Source organism: Eurosta solidaginis, chromosome 3 (assembly GCF_040869045.1).
Source record: "Eurosta solidaginis isolate ZX-2024a chromosome 3, ASM4086904v1, whole genome shotgun sequence".
NCBI lineage: Eukaryota > Metazoa > Arthropoda > Insecta > Diptera > Tephritidae > Eurosta > Eurosta solidaginis.
In genome coordinates, this window is record NC_090321.1 from 183,974,699 (window position 1) to 183,998,982 (window position 24,284).

At 38.2% G+C, this 24,284-nt stretch overlaps 1 protein-coding gene across 5 annotated transcripts in view; it reads left to right on the forward strand.

Annotated features, from left to right (window-relative positions):
• Positions 1–24,284, forward strand: part of GEFmeso (Guanine nucleotide exchange factor in mesoderm) — a 477,799-nt gene that overhangs the window by 410,124 nt on the left and 43,391 nt on the right. The window contains exon 1 of one of the 5 annotated variants that reach the window (XM_067774216.1): positions 6,776–6,847. The exons of the other annotated variants lie outside the window; for them this stretch is intronic. Coding sequence (XP_067630317.1) covers positions 6,817–6,847 — 31 coding nt within the window. The 5' untranslated portion in view covers positions 6,776–6,816. Of the gene's footprint in view, positions 1–6,775; positions 6,848–24,284 lie in introns of those variants that run through there. 5 annotated transcript variants of the gene reach the window in all.

Below are 24,284 nucleotides of genomic sequence, written 5' to 3' on the forward strand. Positions count from 1 at the left end.
ATCTTCAAATTAATGACGACATGCGCAACGAAGCGTTAGTTCTGATCGAAGCTATGTGCATCCTCATGTGTGGCAGTCTGGTGTCAACATTGGGAATGCCAGCGCCAAATCGTTCGATAAACGATACATTCAATTGGTAGCTGCAACGGGAGCAAGATTATGATCGAGATGAGCTGGCCGAAAGAGTCCGAACAAATGTGCAGCTGTTGAATGCAGAGCAGAAGAACGTGTACGATTCCATGATGAAGGCTTTTGACGATGGAACGGGAGACATTTACTTTCTCGATGCTTCCGGTGGGACAGGAAAAACATTCGTCATTTCTTTTATTCTGGCTACAATTCGGGCAAGATCTCAAATTGCGTCGGCTGTTGCTTACTCTGGCATTGCTGCCACATTGTTGGAAGGCAGTCGAACTGCACATTCAGCTTTAAAACTGCCGATGAATATACTCACGGTAGACAAGCCAACGTGCACAATGGCCAAGAATGCAGCGACAGCGAAATTGATGCGAGAATGCAAAATCATCATTTGGGATGAATGCACGATGTCGCATAAACGAGCTTTTGAGGCAGTTGACCGAACGATGAAGGATTTACGAGGTGATTCGAGACAATTTGGTGGGGCTATGATATTGCTCTCCGGAGATTTTCGCCAAACGTTACCTGTCATCCCGAAATCTACTGCTGCCGATGAACTTAATGCATGCCTGAAATCGTCGTTTTTGTGGCGGCATGTCAAGAAGTTGAAATTGAGAGTTGCGTTGCAGAACGACTCATCGGCTCTTGAATTCTCGAGACAACTGCTGGCGCTTGGCAATGGCCAAATACCTGTTGATGTTGCCACTGGATTAATATCGTTCCCGGCAAATTTTTGCGAGTTCACATCGTCGAAAGAAGAACTCATCACCAAAGTGCTCCCCGGGATTGCACAAAATTATAAAAATCTCGATTGGATTAGTGAACTGGCAATACTTGCAGCGAAGAATAAGGACGTCGATAGCTTCAATTTGATTATTCAAAGTCAAATAGCTGGAGAGCTGCTTTCGTAGAAATCCGTTGACAGCGTGCCCGACGAGGATGAAGCGACAAACTTTCCGACAGAATTTTTGAACTCGCTAGATGTGCCAGGAACTCCGCCGCATAATTTACAATTGAAAGAGGGATCGATCATAATCATGTTGCGGAATCTAAATCATCCGAAATTGTGCAACGGTACGCGGTTGTACGTCAAGAAACTGATGAAAAATGTGATTCAAGCTACGATCATCAAGGGCAAATTCAAGGGAGAGGAAGTCCGTATCCCACGAATTCCGATTATTCCATCTGATCTTCCATTCCAATTCAAGCGGATTCAGTTTCCCATTCGATTGGCTTTTGCGATGACAACCAATAAATCGCAAGGCCAATCGTTGGAAGTCTGTGGGATTGATCTCGAATTTCTCTGTTTTTCGCTGTACGTTGCCTGTTCGCGTGTTGGGAAATCGTCTTCGTTGTTTGTTTTTGCGCCGGAAAACAAAACAAAAACATTGTTCATCATATGGCTCTCTACTGATTTCGATTCCGTTCAAATAAATATCATTTAAATTTGAACTGTTTGTGTTTTATTATCCTTGAAGTTTATCTGAAGGCGTTAAATTGGGGAGTGCCCACCTCTTTTCTAAATGAAAGGAAAAGGGGAAAAAAGGGAAAGAGAAAGAGAAATGGAAAAGGGAAATGAATAGGAAGGGGAAAGAAAAAGGAAAAATAAAGAAATATTTAAGGGAGAAAAGAGGGAGAAAGCGAACGGAGAGGTAAAGCTTGAGATAGGAAGCGAGGTGCGGAATTTTTTATAGGGGCTTCTAAATGACAGATGGTTCCGTTTCCAGGAAAAGTTGGTAAAGCACTGGCAGGAATATTGCCGGGCAGGATAACATCTGCCGGGCCAGCTAGTATACTATAAAGATATTAAATTTTTTGTTAAAATTTTACTTTTAAAATTTTTTTTTGAAAAGTGGGCGTGTTCGTCATCCGCCAAATTATAGCTTGCAAAACTTTTAAATTACCTTCTTTTAAAAGTGGGCGGTGCAACGCCCATTGTCCAAAATTTTATTAAGTTTCTATTCTGCGTCATAAGGTCAACCCACCTACCAAGTTTCATCGCTTTATCCGTCTTTGGTAATGAATTATCGCACTTTTTCGGTTTTTCGAAATTTTCGATATCAAAAAAGTGGGCGTGGTTATAGTCCGATTTCGTTCATTTTAAATACCGACCTGAGATAAGTACCCAGGAACTTAAATACCAAATGCCATTACAATACCTCAAAATTTACTCAAGTTATCGTGTTTGCGGACAGACGGGCGGACCGACATGGTTAAATGATTTTTTTTTTCGCCTAGATAATTTTGATATATAGAAGTTTATATCTATCTCGATTAGTTTATGCCATTACGGGAAACCGTTATATGAACAAAATTAATATACTCTGTGAGCTCTGCGCAGCTGAGTATAAAAATTTATAATTGCTAAGTGCTTATATCAAGTGCCATCAATCGTTCCTACTTCGAAATTTCAGTGGGAAAGGTACTACAAGCCCCAGTGGCGTTGACGCTCTAAGCTTTTTGTAAGCCCATGACCTTTCGAGGAACTTTCCAGCGCTATATAGAGCCATATATCATCACCGGTCACACCGCTGCTTTATATAGGCATAACAGCATCTTCCATTGCTCCATTGCTTCCATGTCATTCGTACCTACAGCACGCACCTTGGCTAACCAACGTCGTTAAAAGCATAAGTAACTCTCTTGAAAAGAATATACGATGTTTACTTAAATGTATCTGTCTGTGTGCCTATCTCTGGTGTCAAATTCATGTTATTCTCTCATATCGTCTGCCTGTCGTCGTCAGCTGTAGTTGTGCTGATGTGAATTTATTTATTGCCATTCGTGTGATATTTGACAGTGCTGTCATTTTTTTTGTTGTAGCCATGACTGTGTTTTGGAGTTGTAATTATACATATTTGCTGAATCTTTCCAACATTGTTACACTAGCAGTTGCATAGAAGTTACAGCGCTGCCGGCCACCACGGCGTCACCTACCATCAGGTCCACCATCAACACGATACTACTGCAGAATTTCTCACGCACACACACTTATATGCGGATGAAATTGCAATACACCCTTGTATTAAGCAAAAATATGTCATTGCTCTGTCAACCTACACTCCTTCTACCTCGCCCACTTCACCTCCCTCATCTACGTACATATTAAGCTTTGTTGCCCCTCCGCTAGCAGTTCGGCACCATTTGTCAAAGCGGACGTCTATGTCTTTATGATATTACTTTCAGTTCTTTGTTTTGAGTAATGCACATATCATTGGCCATGGATACGATGTTGCATACTTTTAAATAACTTGAATGCTCTACAGCGAAATACATATGTGACCCGGCTTATGACTCAAAAAAGACTACTACTACTAAGAAACTGAAGAAATGCATTGTTTATCTTTAACAGCTGTTTATCGCAATTTCTTTCTTAATTCATAAGCCACCTTTTCATAGGCCGTGTCATATATAATGTATAGTTCGCTAATCTGGTGTTCTTTCAAGGCTGGTTTATGTCGCATATCTGACAAAGTTAATGGAAATTATTGCACCCTATGATATTGCAAGGAATGTGATAGATTTGTAAAGTTCTGTGAAGTATTTCTTTAAATAATATTATAAATTTGAATATTCTTGCACCTTTATTCTGGCATATGCTTAAGTGCCTGTATTAAGCCGCTATGTACTTAAAGCTTTATTGGCTTATCGAGTTCCACATCAGACAGAAAGTTGATTTTCGGGATTTGAATGCGATAGTTACAACTTTTTTATGAAATCTTATTTATAGTTTTATAGTGGATCCCTTATTTCAAATCTTAGTCAAGCAGTCTCTGAGTTGGTATTACCCAGTGAAGCAAAACCCGAACGACCATAACCCATAACCAAAAGTCATGGCATGAAATTTAGCTGTTTCTGCTTGTTACAACAACACCAATGCTATTTTCATGCCCGAAAACCTTAATTGAACCCATTTTCTATGGTAGACCTTGAACCACTAATGATCTCAAGGGCAATCCGTGTTTGGTTGTTTTCGTCATATAAAACGCTAATAAAGTTGTCAAATTTCATAGTAAAATTAATTTGTTATAGAATTATCGTTGCAGACAAGTGTGGTGGTTGTGGAATTGGCTACTGACTGTAATGTCCTCTTGCAATCTATGACTGTCTTATACGATTTAATCGGGGAATTCTGGACCATAAACGTTGCTTGGCTTTTGACTATCGAGTTCTTGTTAAATTTTCTAGAAGATTAAAAAAAACGTCAACGTAAGCTGAGTTTAGAAGACAGCTCCTCTGAAATCGCTGTCCATTTTCAACCCATCTGACTAAAGTTAAATTAACTCCTCCTTACAAACTCTTTCTCCAGTCGCTCCTAAAGGGAAATGCTCCTCAAAGTTCCTATCCTATACTGCAGATTGACAGTGCGATCTACAATTGCTCTAAGAAAAGAGCTCCTCCGAAACCGCTGTCCATTTCCAACCCATCTGCGTAAAGTTACATTAACTCCTCCTTACAAACTCTTTCTCCAGTCGCTCATAAAGGGAAATGCTCCTCAAAGTTCCTATCCCATACTGCAGATGGACAGTGCGATCTACAATTGCTCTAAGAAACCAGCTCCTCCGAAGCCGCTGTCCATTTTCAACCGATCTGCCTAAAGTTAAATTAACGTCTCCTTACAAACTCTTTCTCCAGCCGCTCCTAAAGGGAAATGCTCCTCAAAGTTCCTATACTATACTGCTGTTCTTTCCTGGTTACGGACTTTCTCAGTCTTAAGGCTTACCCTGTTGCAGTGTCACAAATGTAAAGGTTTAATGGTAGTTGTTACTATCTTTACTAATTTGGATACAGACAACAGATTGTTGATATTGGTTCTACAATTCTTTGCAGGGTTTGTTAACTTTAATGTGATCATACATTTACTAAGTATTGTAAGTTTGCTTTACGGAACTTTTTTTCATGTGCAAGCAAAAGAGGCCCCCATTGAGTTTGTCCATGCCCCATCCTGCTATCTTACAGTATGATTATGTATGTGGGTTTTAGACAGGACCATTTTCAGTTTCAAGTGCTTCTATGAGCCTTCAATTTCTATATGTTTGAGTGACTGCACTGAAAGTCCATATACCGCTCCTAGATTGCTCACGCTGCTCAGAGTGCATAAACAAAAATGCAGTAGCCTGGATTGGCCATGAATCCGCTGCTAACGAGACATATAAAAACGAGACATATAGCTACACCCTTATTACACAGCCTAAAATGTCTGGCGTGCTTTGTTGTGAGATAGCTTAAACCATTTGTTGGAATACGCACCCTTGCAATTTAATTATAGGGCGGTTTCAGTGAGTATAACTTTTATTGACACGTTGCAAACAAGTTTCCATCAGTTGATAGAAATTTTGTTTTATGAACGACGAGTTGATCCAACTGCCAAACAATATAATTATTCTTAAATTTTAAAGAAATGACTTCTTAAATTACATATATTTCACACTTCACTGTACTATGAAAAGGAAACATTTTATTCAAAACCCGTTAGGAGAATATAGCGCAATCAGTTCATGCTCAGTTATTTCACATATAATTCAAAACATTGATTGCATCGGAAATACCTAACGGTGCATTCAGAATCAGTAATCACTCAATGGTTGCCCAACAGTTGTGTTTGCTGAATGTTACCAATGGCTGTATGCTGAAAGCCCAACTCTTAAATTCAATCAGTCATTTGATAGCCCCAGTGGTAATGAGATTTCACGCAATTTGGCGTTTTCACATTTTCTTTTTTACATTATCAAATATATTTGTTTTTTTTTTCGGAGACTTATTTGAAGATCTCTTAACGCGCATACCTGATCTGCTAAATAAAATCATTAAGAGCGTGAGTGTTGCGCATCTTGATACATAAAACCTCGAATCTTGATACAGCAATCAACTTAAATAGCTAATTTCACAGATAAGATAATTAGCGAATTTGATTACTGAAGAAAAAAATTTAACAATTAACTTTAATATAGCCTTGCAAGTGGTTTTTCAAGGATAGCATCTCAGCATTTAGTTTTTTGAAGAAACTTTTTAGTAAATTTTATGGCTTAGTGCTTTCTGGACTGCATTCGTGCATAACTCGATATTTACCGGCTTGCATATACATACATACCCAGAGTACATATGAATATTTGTTTGTATGTAAATACAGACATTCCTAAGCCAGTTGCAGATCTCCAATGGCTTCTTAACTGCGCGCACTGACCTCGTCTACGCGATATTATCTTACAATTTCACTTTTACTAATAAAATGTTGAACAACTCACAGCAGATGCCATTTGAGAAGGTGTGGAAATAAAGAAACAAAAAAAAATATATTTTAAACGAAATTTATTTTTGGTACCACGGCTATTTTTAGCAACGCAAGCTTTATTTGGACGATCAACCGGGCGGAATATAGACACATATATGTTTGTTGGTGTATTTGCTTCTTTGTGCCTACACAAAACAGTAGTCATCTCCGGTTCATGTAAAAAACCGAAATCAGCCTACAAGTAGCTGACATAGCCACCGACACCAGCGCTCATCACATCCACATTGACAGCACTAAAATGCAGAAGCAGCAGCTATGGCTTCGTGACAATGAAATGTGCAAACTGCTGACAGCGAAATTTAACCGCAAAACAGTAAAATTTGGCTATAAAAATAAAGTGCAGCGATCCAAGTTGAAGGCTTCTTGCAATGAAATAGCAGCTGACAATGAAGAAAAAGGCAGCGATCAGACGAAAAGGTTGGCAATTTTAATAATTCGTGAATATATTTTTTATAAAATTGTGCAGGAAAAAGTGTTTTGATAGCGTCAGCAAAGCAAAAAGAAAACAAATGTGAAATTAAATTTGACTTCCAAAGCGAATAATAAAGAAGCGTAAACTAACTGCAATTTTAACCTGTAATTAGCAAGTTTGCGCTACTTCACTTGTCTTATGTGCTGACAGGTAATTTTGTGGTGATAAAGTCGATTTTGAATTGAAAGAAAAATTAGTGTTGAAGTTTATTATAAGGCAAGCGAAAATGGTAAGAATTGTTACAGATGTACATACAAGAAAAAGGTTAATATTTTTTCCTTGGTTCCGGAATTATTGTGCCTTACATTTGTATGTCCATTGGTCAGATTTTACCCATTTTAAGCGAAGCTATTAAGATAATGAGAATGATTTTCACTATTAAACTACATTCCTTAATCAAGATAAGTTATTGCCTAAGAAACTAGGATATATTTTCTTTGGTTCTGAGAAGTGTTTTCTAAACCTTCATAAATTCTGCTGGTCTAATTTGGGCCCTTGTAAAACTAAGGGAAGTTTTTATTAAAATAAGAAAAAATGGAAGCAATTTTCACTAGAGAAATCCTTTTCTAAATCAATGCAGATAATTTGCGAGGAAGAAAATCTTTTTCCTTTAATCTTCATAACCTTCGCTGGTCAAATTTGTCAGGTTTAAGGAAGAAAGTCGTTTTTATTAATTTCGTTTGATGTTTTTCCGCCAATTTGAATACAAACCTGGAGAATCCTGCAATCCATTTTAAGTAACTTCCCGAAGAACTAGTCTTTAAACTAAGAACATACTTCAGGATCTAATGATAATTTTACATGACAGAAAAAAACTTTGTCAGGTGATCCAGGCAAAGTGAAAATTTAAAAAATCGTCCCAGCTTGAAAATTTTGCTTTAGAGGTAAGGAACATCCCGATAACCCGAGTGCTGAAACTTTGACAGAAATTTTGTGCTCTATTGGGTTGTGATATTTAGGATAAAAGCGTTTTCTATATTGGCGGCCGTCGTGGTGTGATGGTAGCGTGTTCCGCCTGCCATACCGAATATCCTATGTTCAAGCCCCGGGCAAAGCAAAATCAAACTTTTAGAAACAAGGGGTTTCAATTAATAATAGTAATAATTCATCTGCTTTGCATATGTCGTTTAGAGTCGCCATGAAATATATAGTTCCCATCCCACCAATTTCTACGGAAAATTAATAAGGAGCACTACGAAACTTGGAGCAGAGGCTCTGTCTAGATTTGTTCAGAGGTAAATCGCGTCAAATATTTATTTTAGTTATTCTGGGTATAGACTGTCCTACAAATTTGGCCCTCGGGTCATATTTTCGGTTAGTAATTAAAGCTAGTTTTACTTCTCCTCTGGATATTTTGCTCTTAACGTTTTCTCCACTGAATGGTGTTATTGCTTCCTTCTTAAACTTCAGAAAGCATTCGTTTATCACACTTTTTACATTCGAGCTCATAGCAGCCCTATAGTTGGCGGTATTTCTTCTATGTTTTCACTTGCATATTAGATTTTCAGTCATGTCTTATTAAATTTCGGTTTGAGACAAACCGGTTTCTTGTGGTGGTAGCGTTCTCCGCCTACCACACCAAAATTCTGGGTTCAACTCCCGGGCAAAGCAACATTAAAAATTTAGAAACAAGTTTGTTCAATTAGAACTTTGTGCCTTATTTTTCGTATATCGAGCGCTCGACACTTTTTTCACAATAATACTAGTATTTTTCGTTCATTATTGTTTTAATTTATTATGAAAATTGTTTTTAACTTTTTAGTTTGATATTATTTAAAAGCTTGTTTTTTAGTTTTGTTAAATTATATTTATTGTTTGTAGGTCTCCATGGTTTCAAGCACATTTAGGCGTCGCGCGTTTGTTTTTGAGTGTAGGGCCATAACTGCCTTATTCATGTTTGATGGGAAACAGTTATTTCCCGAAACTGAAACACAAACCAAATCTAGTAAATTTTTTTCTCGTACCACATACTTAAGCTTATTTATAAAATTAAATATGCAACATTTAAATAAAATATAAACAAGCTCGCTATAAAACAGGCTCAATTAATCCCATTAAAATTATCAGCTTTTTAAAGCTGACTAATTAATAAAAAACGCAATCGGACAATGATAATAGCAAACAGATGTAAAAAAACAAAAACTTTAAACAAAAAAAGTAGATATACTTTGTCGTGAATGCCAAGAAAGTTAATTGCATAACAGCTAGCTACAGCAGCAATCCAACACCGGCTTGGCTTATGTAAACATTACCAACAACAACAACAAAAGTGACAACAATATTCACTGCTAGCCTGCAATATTATATCAGTAACACCAGCTGGCATCTCGGGGGACACGTAAGGCCAATTGCAACATGTTGCGCGCGCGTGTTAAGTGGCGCTGTTTGGCACTTGTCCACTTGTGACACGCCCCTCTTACATGGGAAAATGTAAAAATTTTAAATTTACAAATTTACTTTTACTTTATTTTTTGTGGATTTGGCTTAGTATATATTGTACTAGAAAAGTATTTTTCAACATACATACATACTTTTGCTGTTTGCTGTTGTAAATTTAAATGAATGAATATGAATCCACTACAAAAATAATGTCAACAACAAAAACAGAAATAATAACTACAACAGTGTGTTTTACGCTTACACGTAAAATTCAAAAAGTAAACTGATTAAATCAATAAAAAATTAAGAAACATGAATTCAATAAAATAACAGAAAACCAAAAGAAAATGAAAATGTAAATCCACCCGGCGCCGAGCGTATTAATCACAATAACATACAACAAGAAATTAATTCGACAAAGTCAAACATATAGACGCCGCACGATGGGGTATTTGATCAATCTAGCTGGCCAAAAGTAAAACAGCAGTTATTTCTTTTCAAAATGTGGTTCTCTCACTTCATTGTTATGAAAGGAAAGATTTGACGGCAAATTCACGGTGTTCCGCGCAGAATTACTATGGATCGGGACCCCGGTTTCGGATGGACCAGGTGTCATATTTTTGGCATTACATAAGAAAGTATTTTACTACGACGAAAAGTATTTTACTCCGTATTTCTATTGATATTTAAGGTTGCCACCTCACCTTTTTTATATTTCTTTTTATATCCACTACAATCTCGGAAACGGCTTCACCGATTTGAATCAAATTTGGTACATCGATATATTATTACATTTTAAGACTTTTCACCTAGGTGAGTCCACTGAGGATGTTTTCACAAGGTTGCCACCTTTTGCCAATAAGGGTATGAGTCTCTTACAAATTTGACCACCACTCAAAAAATTGCGGATATGCGCAGCCGTTTTTGTTATTAAACTTTGAAACAAACACAGGCTTATGTATTGCCAAAAAATTACTGACATAATGCCATGAAAAAAAAATATATATATCTTTTTGTTTGCAAGGCTTTTAAAAAATTTAGTATTGAAAAGTATTATTACAAGTAGAATAACTCAGTTAAGATGTGCGGTATAAAAAATCTAACATATGAATTAAAAACATATTTACCTGTCTTAAAAGAAAATGTAACTAGATTTGATTAAAGCTAAACAAGTGAACAAGTATTTAGGTTAGAAGGGTATGTTACTTTTTAATCCAAAAATATATCGAACTGCACACAATATTTATAAAAAAAAATTAGATGTGCGCGGTTAGCTCCGTTCACGTTGCAGATTTTTGGGGTATATATACTATTCATTGGACATCTAGGAACACGCCTGGGAGTATATTTAAAAAAAAAAAATTGGAATATTTTGAAAAATCGACTTTTGGCCAGTTATATTGATCAAATATCCCACCGTGCGCCGGCGCGGTAAAAGCGGCCAACTTCATTTGCATCTTAACAAATTACTTTTACAAGGTACTTTTCAATACTAAAGCCTGCATATTTCTGCAAAGACCTGATCTGGTGCACAGTTTCAGACTCCTTGTTTCACTGGAAAACTTTAAATTATACATAGCTAGCCTCTACTCAGTGCTCCGTGTCCACGAAAAAAACTAGAATATAAGACTGCGTTGAAGTGAAAATTTAAACTTATTTATAGGTTGTGTATTAATTTTGCTAGAGCAATGATGTTCTGGGTCTGAGTTGAATAGGCCAAAATTGCACCGATTTCAAAAACTCCCTTGTGAAAGGCAGATGGCGATAATGATACCTATATAGTACCAAACTGATTTTGATAACAGTTCCGAAATTATAACAATTATCCGAAAATATTATTGAAATATTATTTAAATAATTAAAAAAATCATGCCGTGGGTAGTTCTGAAATTATTCCGAAATGATACAAAGTCAAACCCGAACTAATTCAGATATAGTCATGAAAAGATCTGACTTACATATTTCCGAAACAGTTACAGAATTATTCCCAAATTGTCTCGAGGAATTCCCGAAAAACTTCCGAAGAAATCCATAAACGGTTTAAATGGTCCATACATAGTTCCAAAATGTTCTAAACATAATCCCGAAACTGTACCGAAAGGATATCGACAAAAATACCAGCTTAGTCCCGAAATGATCAAATAACAAACCCTATGATTTTGAAGGCATTCCCAAAAAAGTTCCGAAGTATTCCCGAAAATATTTCTAAAGTAATTATGGCCCGAAACTATACCGAAATTGTTCCGTTATAGCCCCGAAATAATCAGGGAAATGATCGCAATTGGGTTACCCTCTAAATCATTCTATTTCTTTTTTCGAAATTATCTCTTAAACCATCTCTATGTCATCCAAAGATACTCCCAAAGTTATAGCGAACTACTACACGAAATGAACAATAAAAACAATACCGAAATGATCTCTAAATTGTGACAAGTTGTACATTCGATTCATAAATAGTCTCGACATCAACTCTAAAAGGTCTCAATTCGTCGGAATGATCCATAAACACTCCAGAAGTGTGCTTGAAAACTATCCAAATCAACCCGCAGAAGGTACGAAACGATTTTGAAAGCAACTCCGAAATTTTACGAAAAAGTTCCACAAGATAAATTTTCCTGCAGATAATGGACGTTTTATTTTGTTCGAATTGCGACGAATGCTCGCACAGCCACCACAGGTTTCTTGATTGAGGACCTGATTTTATATGCCGTAGTCGCAATTAGTCACATTCATCATATCAAAAGTTTCACAAAGGCTCTCGGGCTAACACTTACTCACTGAAGTGAGAAAATGCTCTCATATTATACGAATTTTGGTTCATACTATTTGCGCTGCGTTGCTTTGTACATTCTTTGCCCCTTTAAAGTTTTAGTATTGAAATTTTTCACTGCAGCGTACTAGCAGCTTTTACCGCGGTGGCGACCATGTACTCGCTGAACAGTCGTCTGAGATTTTTGGCAGCTATCTGATCACCGAATATGTCAACGACCAAGTAACCAATAAACTACAACAACTTGCAATTTAGCCGCGCCAAAAAAGTAACACCTTATTGCTCTTTTGCTTGAAATTTACTGTTTTAAACTTTGCTCAATGCAAATATGTATGTATAAACATTTATAGCGCAATGCTGCCTACAACAATTTTAAATATTACGCCACAGTGCATATTCCGTGCATAAATGTCCAATGTCATTGCCGATAGCAAAGGTTGAGCAGGCTTTGGGGGGAGTTGGGGATGAATTGACATAATCAGCAGCAGACTGCAACGACAACAAAACTCGCCTATGCATCAATTGATGTGCACGCATGCGTAAACTAATTGTACGCATGCGCAGTCAGCAAAGCAAAATTACAACATAAGCGCGATTTGTAGCAACTTGCATGAGCTGTACTCACACTCTCAGTCAACCGATGAGGCGGTGTTGCTGTTGTTGATGCTGATACTGGAGATTTTGATGCTGGTGACAGTGACATTTTTATAACACGTCTTTGGAGTCTTAATTATTTAGCACGAGTTACAACAGCAGTACAGTGAATAGCGACGATTAAGTTTATAAGAGAATTGACAATAATTTATAATTCAATATTTGCAGCAATGCTGACGAAAACTCTAAATAACTGCATTGTTATCGTTGATTTCGTTACAGGTTTTTATTATTTTTTGTTATTTTGTTTTTTATGATTTTCGTTTTCGGTGCAATTTTTGTTGCTTTTTATATGCAAAATATGCTAACGTTGCCAGTCATTAAATAGAGGTAATAAATTGATCATGCCACCTTTTGCCGATCGCAGACCAATTAAGTAACTCTTTCGACTCTTTTGTTGTAGTTGGTTGGGTTTGAATAAGATTCCTAAATAAGGCAAAAAAATTAAGTGAGATGTAATAATTAGCTTATACGACCATCTATTTACTACTTACTTATATACGCTTCTTTGTTGTGCTAACTGACGGAGATCGGCTAATCAGGGGAATTTAAATCAATTTACACCTTCCCTCCAGTGCAGTGGGGCCACTCTCTCTGTAAGAATACTTTCTTTAGCCGGACGCTCATCTTTCATTCGCATAACATGACCTAGCCAGCGTAGCCGCTGTTGTTTAATTTGCTGAACTATGTGGATATCTGCATTATTTATTTATCCATTGTTTTTGGCAATACCAAAAATATTCACCTTTTTATTAAGTGATATACAATATCTTACTAAAAAATCGCTTTCTTTGTATAGATATTCCATTCTCCTGAACTATAGCATTTCCACATCATCTCAAAGATCTCTCGGCTAATCATTAGATTTTACTCAATATTCGCACTTGGCTAAACAAAATATATTCACACCTCGCAGCTTCTTTGCTGCAGTAGAAAAACAAACAGGCAGCAAATAAATTAAATAACAAGGTATTCGCAACGATATCGCTTACCGAGCGCGTAAACTTCTCAAATGGTTTATGCCATATGCCTAAGTACAAATATTTTCAGCTAAGAAAATTACTGAAAGCTCGTTTTCTCAACCCTCCACCTTTCAGATCCACTCCGGGTATTTTGGTGTGTCAGGCAAGACTGTAGCGCATTCGCCACCACGGTATCTTCTGAGCCAGGCTAACAAATGAATTCTGCTTCGTCATTTTATTCCACCGCTTATTCATCATCGGCTAACGGTTTACCAATCTGCTGGTTATATGGCATCCATCCCTCGGTCCTGTTAAGCCTTGCTGCTCCGTAACCGATCCAAGAGTTATTTGAACAACAACCCATTAGTTATTTATAATAGTTACATCTTTTCCAGTCGGTTGATTAGTATATGTGCGGAATTTACCGCTTAGCCGATTTTTCAAACATCGACGCATCTTTTAACGATCCACTGGTTATTTGGGCAGCTATTCGTAATCAGGCTACCGTTTCTCGATTGAAAAATCCTGTCTGATCTACTCGACGAACCTTTTCTTGACCACCTTTAACCATCCACTAGTCTTCTTTGTCGCATTCCTGTAGCGATACGATGACTCCCCGAAAGTTTTGGGAAGTTTTACCGTGTTGCTGTTCCTTTGCGGGATACCGGTACGTTCAAGAAAATAGCTCCAATAAAATAACATCTTGAATAACAGCTTGAACATCTCGAGAACGATTTGATAGGAATACTTTGCGCCTTCTAGGTCATCGTTCTTCCGTGAGAAACTTGGCCAGGTTACCAGAGCCTCGCCTGCTAAATAAACAGAATTCGTTAAGGGAAAGTGAAGTTGCCAATTAGGTTGGAAGAGCTATGAGTTCCGCTGGAAATCCCTTGAAAGGGGTGCGCTATACCAAATTTTGAATCCATCCACCAGTAATCTACTTCGCCATAAGAAATCTTTCCGATCTCTTCAACATTAGCCTTAAGTCACAGACCTCTGTCTCCATTGATAACTCTTGGATCACCAGCAACCCATTCATAGCTCTCTTTTATATAGCCGGCCATCTGGCAATCGTCAGCCTTCCTTGTATACTATAGGCAGCTCCAAGTTTGTACACTCTTCCATCACTATGCAGTTCTTGCTCAAATACGACTAACAAGCTAAAGTGTTTTCATTTACAACAAGTAAGGAAGGCTAAGTTCGGGTGTAACCGAACATAACATACTCAGTTGAGAGCTATGGAGACAAAATAATGAAAATCAATCTGGGGTAACCCTGGAATGTGGTTGTATAACATGTGTATCAAATGAAAGGTATTAAAGAGTATTTTAAGAGAGAGTAGGCCATAGTTCTATGGATGAATGCCATTTAGGGATATCGCCATAAAGGTAGACCAGGGCTGACTCTAGAATTTGTTTGTACGATATGGGTATCAAATGAAAGGTGTTACTGAGCATTTTAAGAGGGAGTGGGCCTTAGGTCTATCGGTGGACGCCTTTTCGAGATGTCCCCATTAAGGTGGACCAGGGGTGATTCTATAATGTGTTTGTACGATATGGGTATCAAATGAAAGGTGTTACTGAGCATTTTAAGAGGGAGTGGGCATTAGGTCTATAGGTGGACGCCTTTTCGAGATATCGCCATTAGGGTGGGCCAGGGGTGACTCTAGAATGTTTGTACGGTATGGGTATCAAACGAAAGGTGTTACTGAGCATTTTAAGAGGGAGGGGGCATTAGGTCTATAGGTGGACGCCTTTTCGAGATATCGCCATTAGGGTGGGCCAGGGGTGACTCTAGAATGTTTGTACGGTATGGGTATCAAACGAAAGGTGTTACTGAGCATTTTAAGAGGGAGTGGGCATTAGGTCTATAGGTGGACGCCTTTTCGAGATATCGCCATTAGGGTGGGCCAGGGGTGACTCTAGAATGTTTGTACGGTATGGGTATCAAACGAAAGGTGTTACTGAGCATTTTAAGAGGGAGTGGGCATGAGGTCTATAGGTGGACGCCTTTTCGAGATATCGTCATTAGGGTGGGCCAGGGGTGACTCTAGGATGTGTTTGTACGATATGTGCATCAAACGAAAGGTGTTACTGAGCATTTTAAGAGGGAGTGGGCATTAGGTCTATAGGTGGACGCCCTTTCGAGATATCGCCATTAGGGTGGGCCAGGGGTGACTCTAGAATGTTTGTACGATATGGGTATCAAGCGAAAGGTGTTACTGAGCGTTTTAAGAGGGAGTGGGCATTAGGTCTATAGGTGGACGCCTTTTCGAGATATCGCCATTAGGGTGGGCCAGGGGTGACTCTAGAATGTGTTTGTACGATATGGGTATCAAATGAAAGGTGGTAAGGAGTATTTTAAAAGGGAGTAATCCTTAGTTCTATAGGTGGACGCCTTTTCGATATATCGCCATAAAGGTGGACCATGGGTGACTCTAGAATGTTTGTACGATATGGGTATGAAACGAAAGGTGTTACTGAGCATTTTAAGAGGGAGTGGGCATTAGGTCTATAGGTGGACGCCTTTTCGAGATATCGCCATTAGGGTGGGCCAGGGTGACTCTAGAATGTGTTTGTACGATATGGGTATCAAATGAAAGGTGGTAAAGAGTATTTTAAAAGGGAGTAATCCTTAGTTCTATAGGTGGACGCCTTTTCGAGATATCGCCATAAAGCTGGACCAAGGGTGACTCTAGAATGTTTGTACGGTATGGGTATCAAACGAAAGGTGTTACTGAGCATTTTAAGAGGGAGTGGGCATTAGGTCTATAGGTGGACGCCTTTTCGAGATATCGCCATTAGGGTGGGCCAGGGTGACTCTAGAATGTGTTTGTACGATATGGGTATCAAATGAAAGGTGGTAATGAGTATTTTAAAAGGGAGTAATCCTTAGTTCTATAGGTGGACGCCTTTTTGAGATATCGCCATTAGGGTGGGCCAGGTGTGACTCTAGAATGTTTGTACGATATGGGTATCAAACGAAAGGTGTTACTGAGCATTTTAAGAGGGAGTGGGCATTAGGTCTATAGGTGGACGCCTTTTCGAGATATCGCCATTAGGGTGGGACAGGGGTGACTCTAGAATGTTTGTACGATATGGGTATCAAACGAAAGGTGTTACTGAGCATTTTAAGAGGGAGTGGACATTAGGTCTATAGGTGGACGCTTTTTCGAGATATCGCCATTAGGGTGGGCCAGGGGTGACTCTAGAATGTTTGTACGATATGGGTATCAAACGAAAGGTGTTACTGAGCATTTTAAGAGGGAGTGGACATTAGGTCTATAGGTGGACGCCTTTTCGAGTTATCGCCATTAGGGTGGGCCAGGGAGACTCTAGAATGTGTTTGTACGATATGGGTATCAAATGAAAGGCGGTAATGAGTATTTTAAAAGGGAGTAATCCTTAGTTCTATAGGTGGACGCCTTTTCGAAATATCGCCATTAGGGTGGGCCAGGTGTGACTCTAGAATGTTTGTACGATATGGGTATCAAACAAAAGCTGTTACTGAGCATTTTAAGAGGGAGTGGGCATTAGGTCTATAGGTGGACGCCTTTTCGAGATATCGCCATTAGGGTGGGCCAGGGGTGACTCTAGAATGTTTGTACGATATGGGTATCAAACGAAAGGTGTTACTGATCATTTTAAGAGGGAGTGGACACTAGGTCTATAGGTGGACGCCTTTTCGAGATATCGCCATTAGGGTGGGCCAGGGGTGACTCTAGAATGTTTGTACGATATGGGTATCAAACGAAAGGTGTTACTGAGCATTTTAAGAGGGAGGGGGCATTAGGTCTATAGGTGGACGCCTTTTCGAGTTATCGCCATTAGGGTGGGCCAGGGAGACTCTAGAATGTGTTTGTACGATATGGGTATCAAATGAAAGGCGGTAATGAGTATTTTAAAAGGGAGTAATCCTTAGTTCTATAGGTGGACGCCTTTTCGAAATATCGCCATTAGGGTGGGCCAGGTGTGACTCTAGAATGTTTGTACGATATGGGTATCAAACAAAAGCTGTTACTGAGCATTTTAAGAGGGAGTGGGCATTAGGTCTATAGGTGGACGCCTTTTCGAGATATCGCCATTAGGGTGGGCCAGGGGTGACTCTAGAATGTTTGTACGATATGGGTATCAAACGAAAGGTGTTACTGATCATTTTAAGAGGGAGTGGACACTAGGTCTATAGGTGGACGCCTTTTCGAGATATCGCCATTAGGGTGGGCCAGGGGTGACTCTAGAATGTTTGTACGATATGGGTATCAAACGAAAGGTGTTACTGAGCATTTTAAGAGGGAGGGGGCATTAGGTCTATAGGTGGACGCCTTTTCGAGATATCGCCATTAGGGTGGGACAGGGGTGACTCTGGTATGTTTTTGTACGATATGGATATCAAATTAATGGTATTAATGAGGGTTTTAAAAGCGAGTGGCCCTTAGATGTATATGTGAAGGCGTTCTCGCGATACCGACCAAAATGTGGACCAGGTGATCCAGAAAATCATCTGTCGGGTACTGCTAATTTATTTATACATGCAATACCACTAACAGTATTCCTGCCAAGATTCCAAGGGCTGTTGATTTCGCCTTGTAGAACTTTTTCATTTTCTTCTTCTTAATATGGTAGGTGTCACACCCATTTTACAAAGTTTTTTCCAAAGTTATATTTTGCGTCAATAAACCAATCCAGTTACCATGTTTCATCACTTTTTTCGTATTTGGTATAGAATTATGGCATTTTTTTCATTTTTCGTAATTTTCGATATCGATAAAGTGGGCGTGGTTATGGTCAGATTTTGCCCGTTTTTTATACCAAGAAAAAGTGAGCTCAGGTAAGTACGTGGGCTAAGTTTAGTAAAGATATATCGGATTTTGCTCAAGTTATTGTGTTAATGGCCGAGCGGAAGGACAGACGGTGGACTGTCTATAAAAACTGGGCGTGGCTTCCGCCGATTTCGCCCATTTTCACAAAGAACAGTTACCGTCATAGAATCTATGCTCCTACCAAATTTGAGAAGGATTGGTAAATTTTTGTTCGACTTATGGCAATAAAAGTATTCTAGACAAACTAAATGAAAATGGGCGGAGCCACGCCCATTTTGAAATTTTCTTTTATTTTTGTATTTTGTTGCATCATATCATTACTGGAGTTGAATTTTGACTTAATTTACTTATATACAGTAAAGATATTAAATTTTTTGTTAAAATTTGAATTAAAAAATTTTTTTTTTTAAAAAGTGGGCGTGTTCTTCATCCAATTTTGCTAATTTTTATTTAGCACATATAGAGTAATAGTAGTAATGTTCCTGCCAAATTTCATCATGATATCTTCAACGACTGCCAAACTACAGCTTGCAAAACTTTTAAATTACCTTCTTGTAAAAGTGGGCGGTGCCACGCCCATTGTCCAAAATCTTACTAATTTTCTATTCTGCGTCATAACGTCAACCCATCTACCAAGTTTCGTCGCTTTATCTGTCTTTTGTAATGAGTTATCGCACTTTTTCGGTTTTTCGAAATTTTCGATATCGAAAAAGTGGGCGTGGTTATAGTCCGATATCGTTCATTTTAAATAGCGATCTGAGGTGAGTGCTCAGGAACATACGTACCAAATTTCATCAAGATACCTCAAAATTTACTCAAGTTATCGTGTTAACGGACGGACGGACGGACGGACGGACGGACGGACATGGCTCAATCAAATTTTTTTTCGATCCTGATTATTTTGATATATGGAAGTCTATATCTATCTCGATTCCTTTATATATGTACAACCAACCGTTATCCAATCAAACTTAATATACTCTGTGAGCTCTGCTCAACTGAGTATAAAAAGATACGCCCTACTAGGTTCTAGCGAACTTTTACCTCAAATGCTTCTAGGGCCATTCTCTTAGTTTTTGACAGCAAACCAAATTTGACAAGACATGATATTTTTTTCTAGGCTGATATTAAAATGGATTCTCATCAAGTTTTGTGAGCATATTGAGTAGGTCTGAGAATCGGTTCTTATCTTTTTCTCATATCCCAAAATGGTAAGAGTTTTTTTTCTAAAGTTTTTTTTTAGACAAAATTTAATTCATCATGAAACAGCATTAAAAAGTACATACAATCCTGTGGGATTGGGATTGGGACAGGGCCTTGAGCTGGGACTGCGACTGGGACTGGACTGGGACTGGACTGGGACTGGGACTGGGACTAGGACTGGGACTGGGACAGGGACTGGGACTGGGACTGGGAGTGTGACTGGGACTGTAACATTAGTTTGATATACCGCGCCCGCCTCCTACATTTTACATAAAATTCGCATGTATATAAAAATGAGTAAATTTGGACTTATTTGCTTTAAAAAAACTTTCACCAACAAACATATTGCCTCTATTTATTACAATCGAAATAATATCAACCAACGCCATTTTGCTTAATCACTATCGGCACTAACTGAATCACTCAATCAATCATAGGCATTGCCTATTTGGCAAACAAACTTTCAACAAAATACGGCTTTTAATTAACATTTGAAGCAATTAATTTAACATAAATAGAGTATGCCACAAATACTTACATAAAAAAGAGCTAGCAGATGTATACGCGTCGTAATACGACACTTGCCACATCACATGGCAGCCAGCGGCTTTTTCAACGCAAATAGCGTGCAACATCAACCCACGTAAAAAATTATATCGTCATAAAAAAGCATATATGGTAGTGAAAAGAGTGTTACATATATGTAAGTGTGTTTGCGTGTGACGATATGTTGATACGAAAGTAGACGTGATGTGATGACAGGCATTCTTGATTTAGCTGTGAAACCCGTCTGCCCATCAACGCTTGAATATGCAATTTTACCTGAAAAGGCATTTAAAATGCACTCAATTTCAAAGTTGTGCTTCAGTCATAAGTCAATTTGCCGCAAAAAAGCTAGTTTTCAACAATTTTTATATGGCTCTGCACAGTGGTACATTTGAAAAAATTGGACTAAAATTGTTTTTGTTCCTTATTGCAGAAGTAAAACTTATCCTGACTTGACCACAGATCAATTCAAGAAATTTCACCGAAATTATGTAAAATGAATTTGGCAAATTTTGGAAATGCAAGTGAGTTTGTCACAGCGACTTTAAGATAGAAGTAAAGTTTCCAAAAAAAAAAAATCGCGCGTTCGCTTACCAATAATAGGAGTTATCGAACCAATCATAACTCTCGTCACAGCAACAATTATCTGCAATGAAGTGTGGTTTTGAGGCTGAGATTTTTGCAAAGACTAAGCAGCGTAATAAACTGCGATATAGGCAAGTGCCCTCACTCGAAGTATAACAACAATATGAATGTATGAATCCTACATAAGATTTAGATCATATTTATTTTTTCTATCTTTGATCACTTGCAGTCGCTGATAAGAATGTCTGCCACAAAGTCGGAAATCAAGTTGTTCACCGAAAATCACGGGATCTGCAAAATCTAATACAAAGTCATGGAAAACTAAAGTTTCAATTGGGTTGGGTCACAGTGAATGGAAACTGACAAAGCACGCCAAGGAGTTTGTGACTTTTCCAGAGAATATGCAAGAGCACTCATTCACAGGAAATGATTTATATTATATTTCACTTTACAGTTGCTCACAACAATCGCTGCCACTGAAATGTCACAAAATCACAAATCACGTTGTTCATCGGAAATCGAGGGACCTGCGAACCCGAACATAAAGTCATGAAAATTTTTAGTCTTCAATTTGGTCTAACCTTAGTGAAAATTTTATAAAGGTGGACAGATTGCCTTCATCTTTTGCTATAGTTAATGACTGAGCTCCAATAATATAGTCATTTTCATTGCCGTTGATGTTCTGTAGGAAATCCGAATCAAATTTTCATTTTATTCATGGTCGCATGCCTCTGTTCTGATCATGGTGACGCCTCCTTATTTGCTTCGGCCTCGGTTCCGTAATAAGCCAATTTAGAGAAGAGTATAACAATAAAGAAGATCCTGCCAGCGAAAATAACTGAAGCTAAAATTTTCCAACAGAGTTTAGTAGGATCAATAGAATTGGAAACAACTATAGATGAAGGATGACTACTTAAGTTTGTGACAGTATCTCTTTGAGTTATTTCGATTAAAAAGCAAGTTTTAATTAGCTATTTTTTCAAAATACTCCACTGTGCATCGTCAACTTTTGTAATGTGAACAAGTGCCTGCCACAAAATGTCATGAAATTAAATGGGTCAGCCGCATGACCGAGACGTTAAAGTGCCACTGTTACCAATTGGCTTTTGAAAATAACAACCCACACATATGAGCCAATGCAACTACTCAGCTTTAATAAGTTGAAGGAAGAAATATCAAAAAATAAAAATATGAAATGAAGAAAAGTTAGAGCATAAAGAATAAGGTATCCTCATTTACAAATACTCAAAACGTACGTCAGCATGTTACTAAGTCAGTCAGTTAGTCAGTCCACCAGTAATAAGCTTTGTCCATCAGCATGTCATTGAGTTACTCAGTAAAATAGCCAGTCGGTCAGTTAAACAGGAACTACAAAAATATAAATTCGTAACAAAAGTTTGCATTTGTCAAAACTCTTTCAACAACTTGCCACAACAAGCACTTTTGAGCATGTAACAAAACAGCCATACAACAACAAAAGCGGAATTTGTTAGCTAATAAATCAAGTGCGCTCATCTACTGCATTGCCTGCACCAAAGGTAAAATATTCAATTTATTTACTACCAATAAAAACCAAATGTAACCCCAAAGTGTTAACTCATTTTACGCTGTGCTTTATTTTGTTTTCTGTTATCGCTGCAAACGTCAATGCGCTGCAATTACAGTTGCCGTTGGCTACTGTTCATGCCGCATGCCACAAGAGGTAGTCCAGTTTAGATGTTTTGCTAAATCTACAATTTCTTTCACTTTGCACTCTAAAATGTGTTTGCAATTGTTTTTGTTTATATCTGCAATGGCGTTCATGCATTCTACGTACCTATCAATTTGTTGTCGACTTTCTGCCTAAGCAATTGTTTAGATTTATTCTAATGAGCTGATATACTTGATGTTAACAAATTTACGTAATTGGGAGTTAAAACTGTTTCCATCCCACTGCTACTGGTCGCTACAGTCGATGAAACGTCGTTGTTCGAGTATAAATTCTTTTTTAAGTAGCCTCCGAAATTTGTTACGTGATTTCAAATATCTGGCGACATTTTTCACTTGATATATGATTAAAAACCCTGACTTTCTCAGAGCAGAACAGACGATCCCAATCAACATCTAAAAATGATACATGTTTACCCCCTTTTTACATAAGAGTAATTTTAATAGTGTATCTTTGATTCGCTTCACTTGAAATTGGGTGCACAGGTAGCCAAGGCTATTGCTTAAGATGTCTTTTATCCGTGAAATGGACCAATACCGACCTGTTCGATAAAATATTCTTTAAGATGTGGTTGGATTTTTGTCTAAATTATTATTGGAAATACTTGGGAGAGGGATCGACCTATTTGAAAAACATTTTAGTTGTGGGTAGTGAGGATAGAGGTAGTGGGAGTTGTAAATTGAACTAGATGAGGGAAGAGTGGTGGGCAGAAGAGAAGTTTGGAAAAGGATAGAGACGGAGATAGGAACTATGAGAGGGGCAAGCACGAGGAGACAGGCAGGAGAATGCAGATGTAGGAGCAAACGTAGGGTAGAATAAAGAGTAAGGAGGGGAAGTGGGAGGAGCTGAGTAAGAAGAAAGAGGCGACGGAAAAGGGGAGAAGAAGATAAAGTGATTAAAGTAAAGAGAAAGGTATAAGAATAGATTCGGAGGAACAAAAGAAGTGAGAGAGAAAGGAGGGAGAAAGAAGAGAGTGGAATTGAGAGATGTATGTATGTAAATATTAGCATGAATGTGAAGTTAGCAAAGCACCTTCTGCGGATCTAAACATTAATGGGTCCATATTTTGGTGCAAATTAACCGCTTATTAGGTGCGAAGAGACAAAATTTGCCGCGCTTTGCTAAGTTTTCTTTTGTGGAGTGTTTTGCTTATTTCAAGTGAAGTTAGCGAAGTACCCTTATTAAAACTGATACCCTGCACTAATTGGAATGCCAATTAGCTGTTATTTTGTTCCGTAATATTCGCCTATCAGTTGCTCTAACTTAAGTCCATCGCAATCACTACTAAACAATACAAATTTTTGAAAAGGAAACCTTTCGCCATATTATACTGCCAGAAGTTCTTGCTGCAAAACAATAAAAATTAAAATATGAATGAATACTTGGCGCGATTTACCTCCCAAGAGATTTAGGCCGAGCTTCTCTTCCAATTTGCATTGGGCTGCTTTACATTTTTTCCCACAAATTGGCGGGACGGGACCTATCTGTCGGAATGAACTTCACTGAGAAGCTTTTAATGGCAGAAGTACACTTGGACCACTGCTGAGGGGCGACTCTGCCTAGATAAACTTTTTTGTAATTGGAAACACTTTTTTCGAAACTTAAGTCGCTATCACCACACTACGCCGGCCACAAAATAAGGAACAAATTAAATAAACCTGTTTTCATTTCCAAGACCTAACCCGATTTCTGTTCACATCCCCTTCCTCAGTTCCAGCGATGCGTTTTATTCGTATTTCTAAATTGAGTTTTTCTT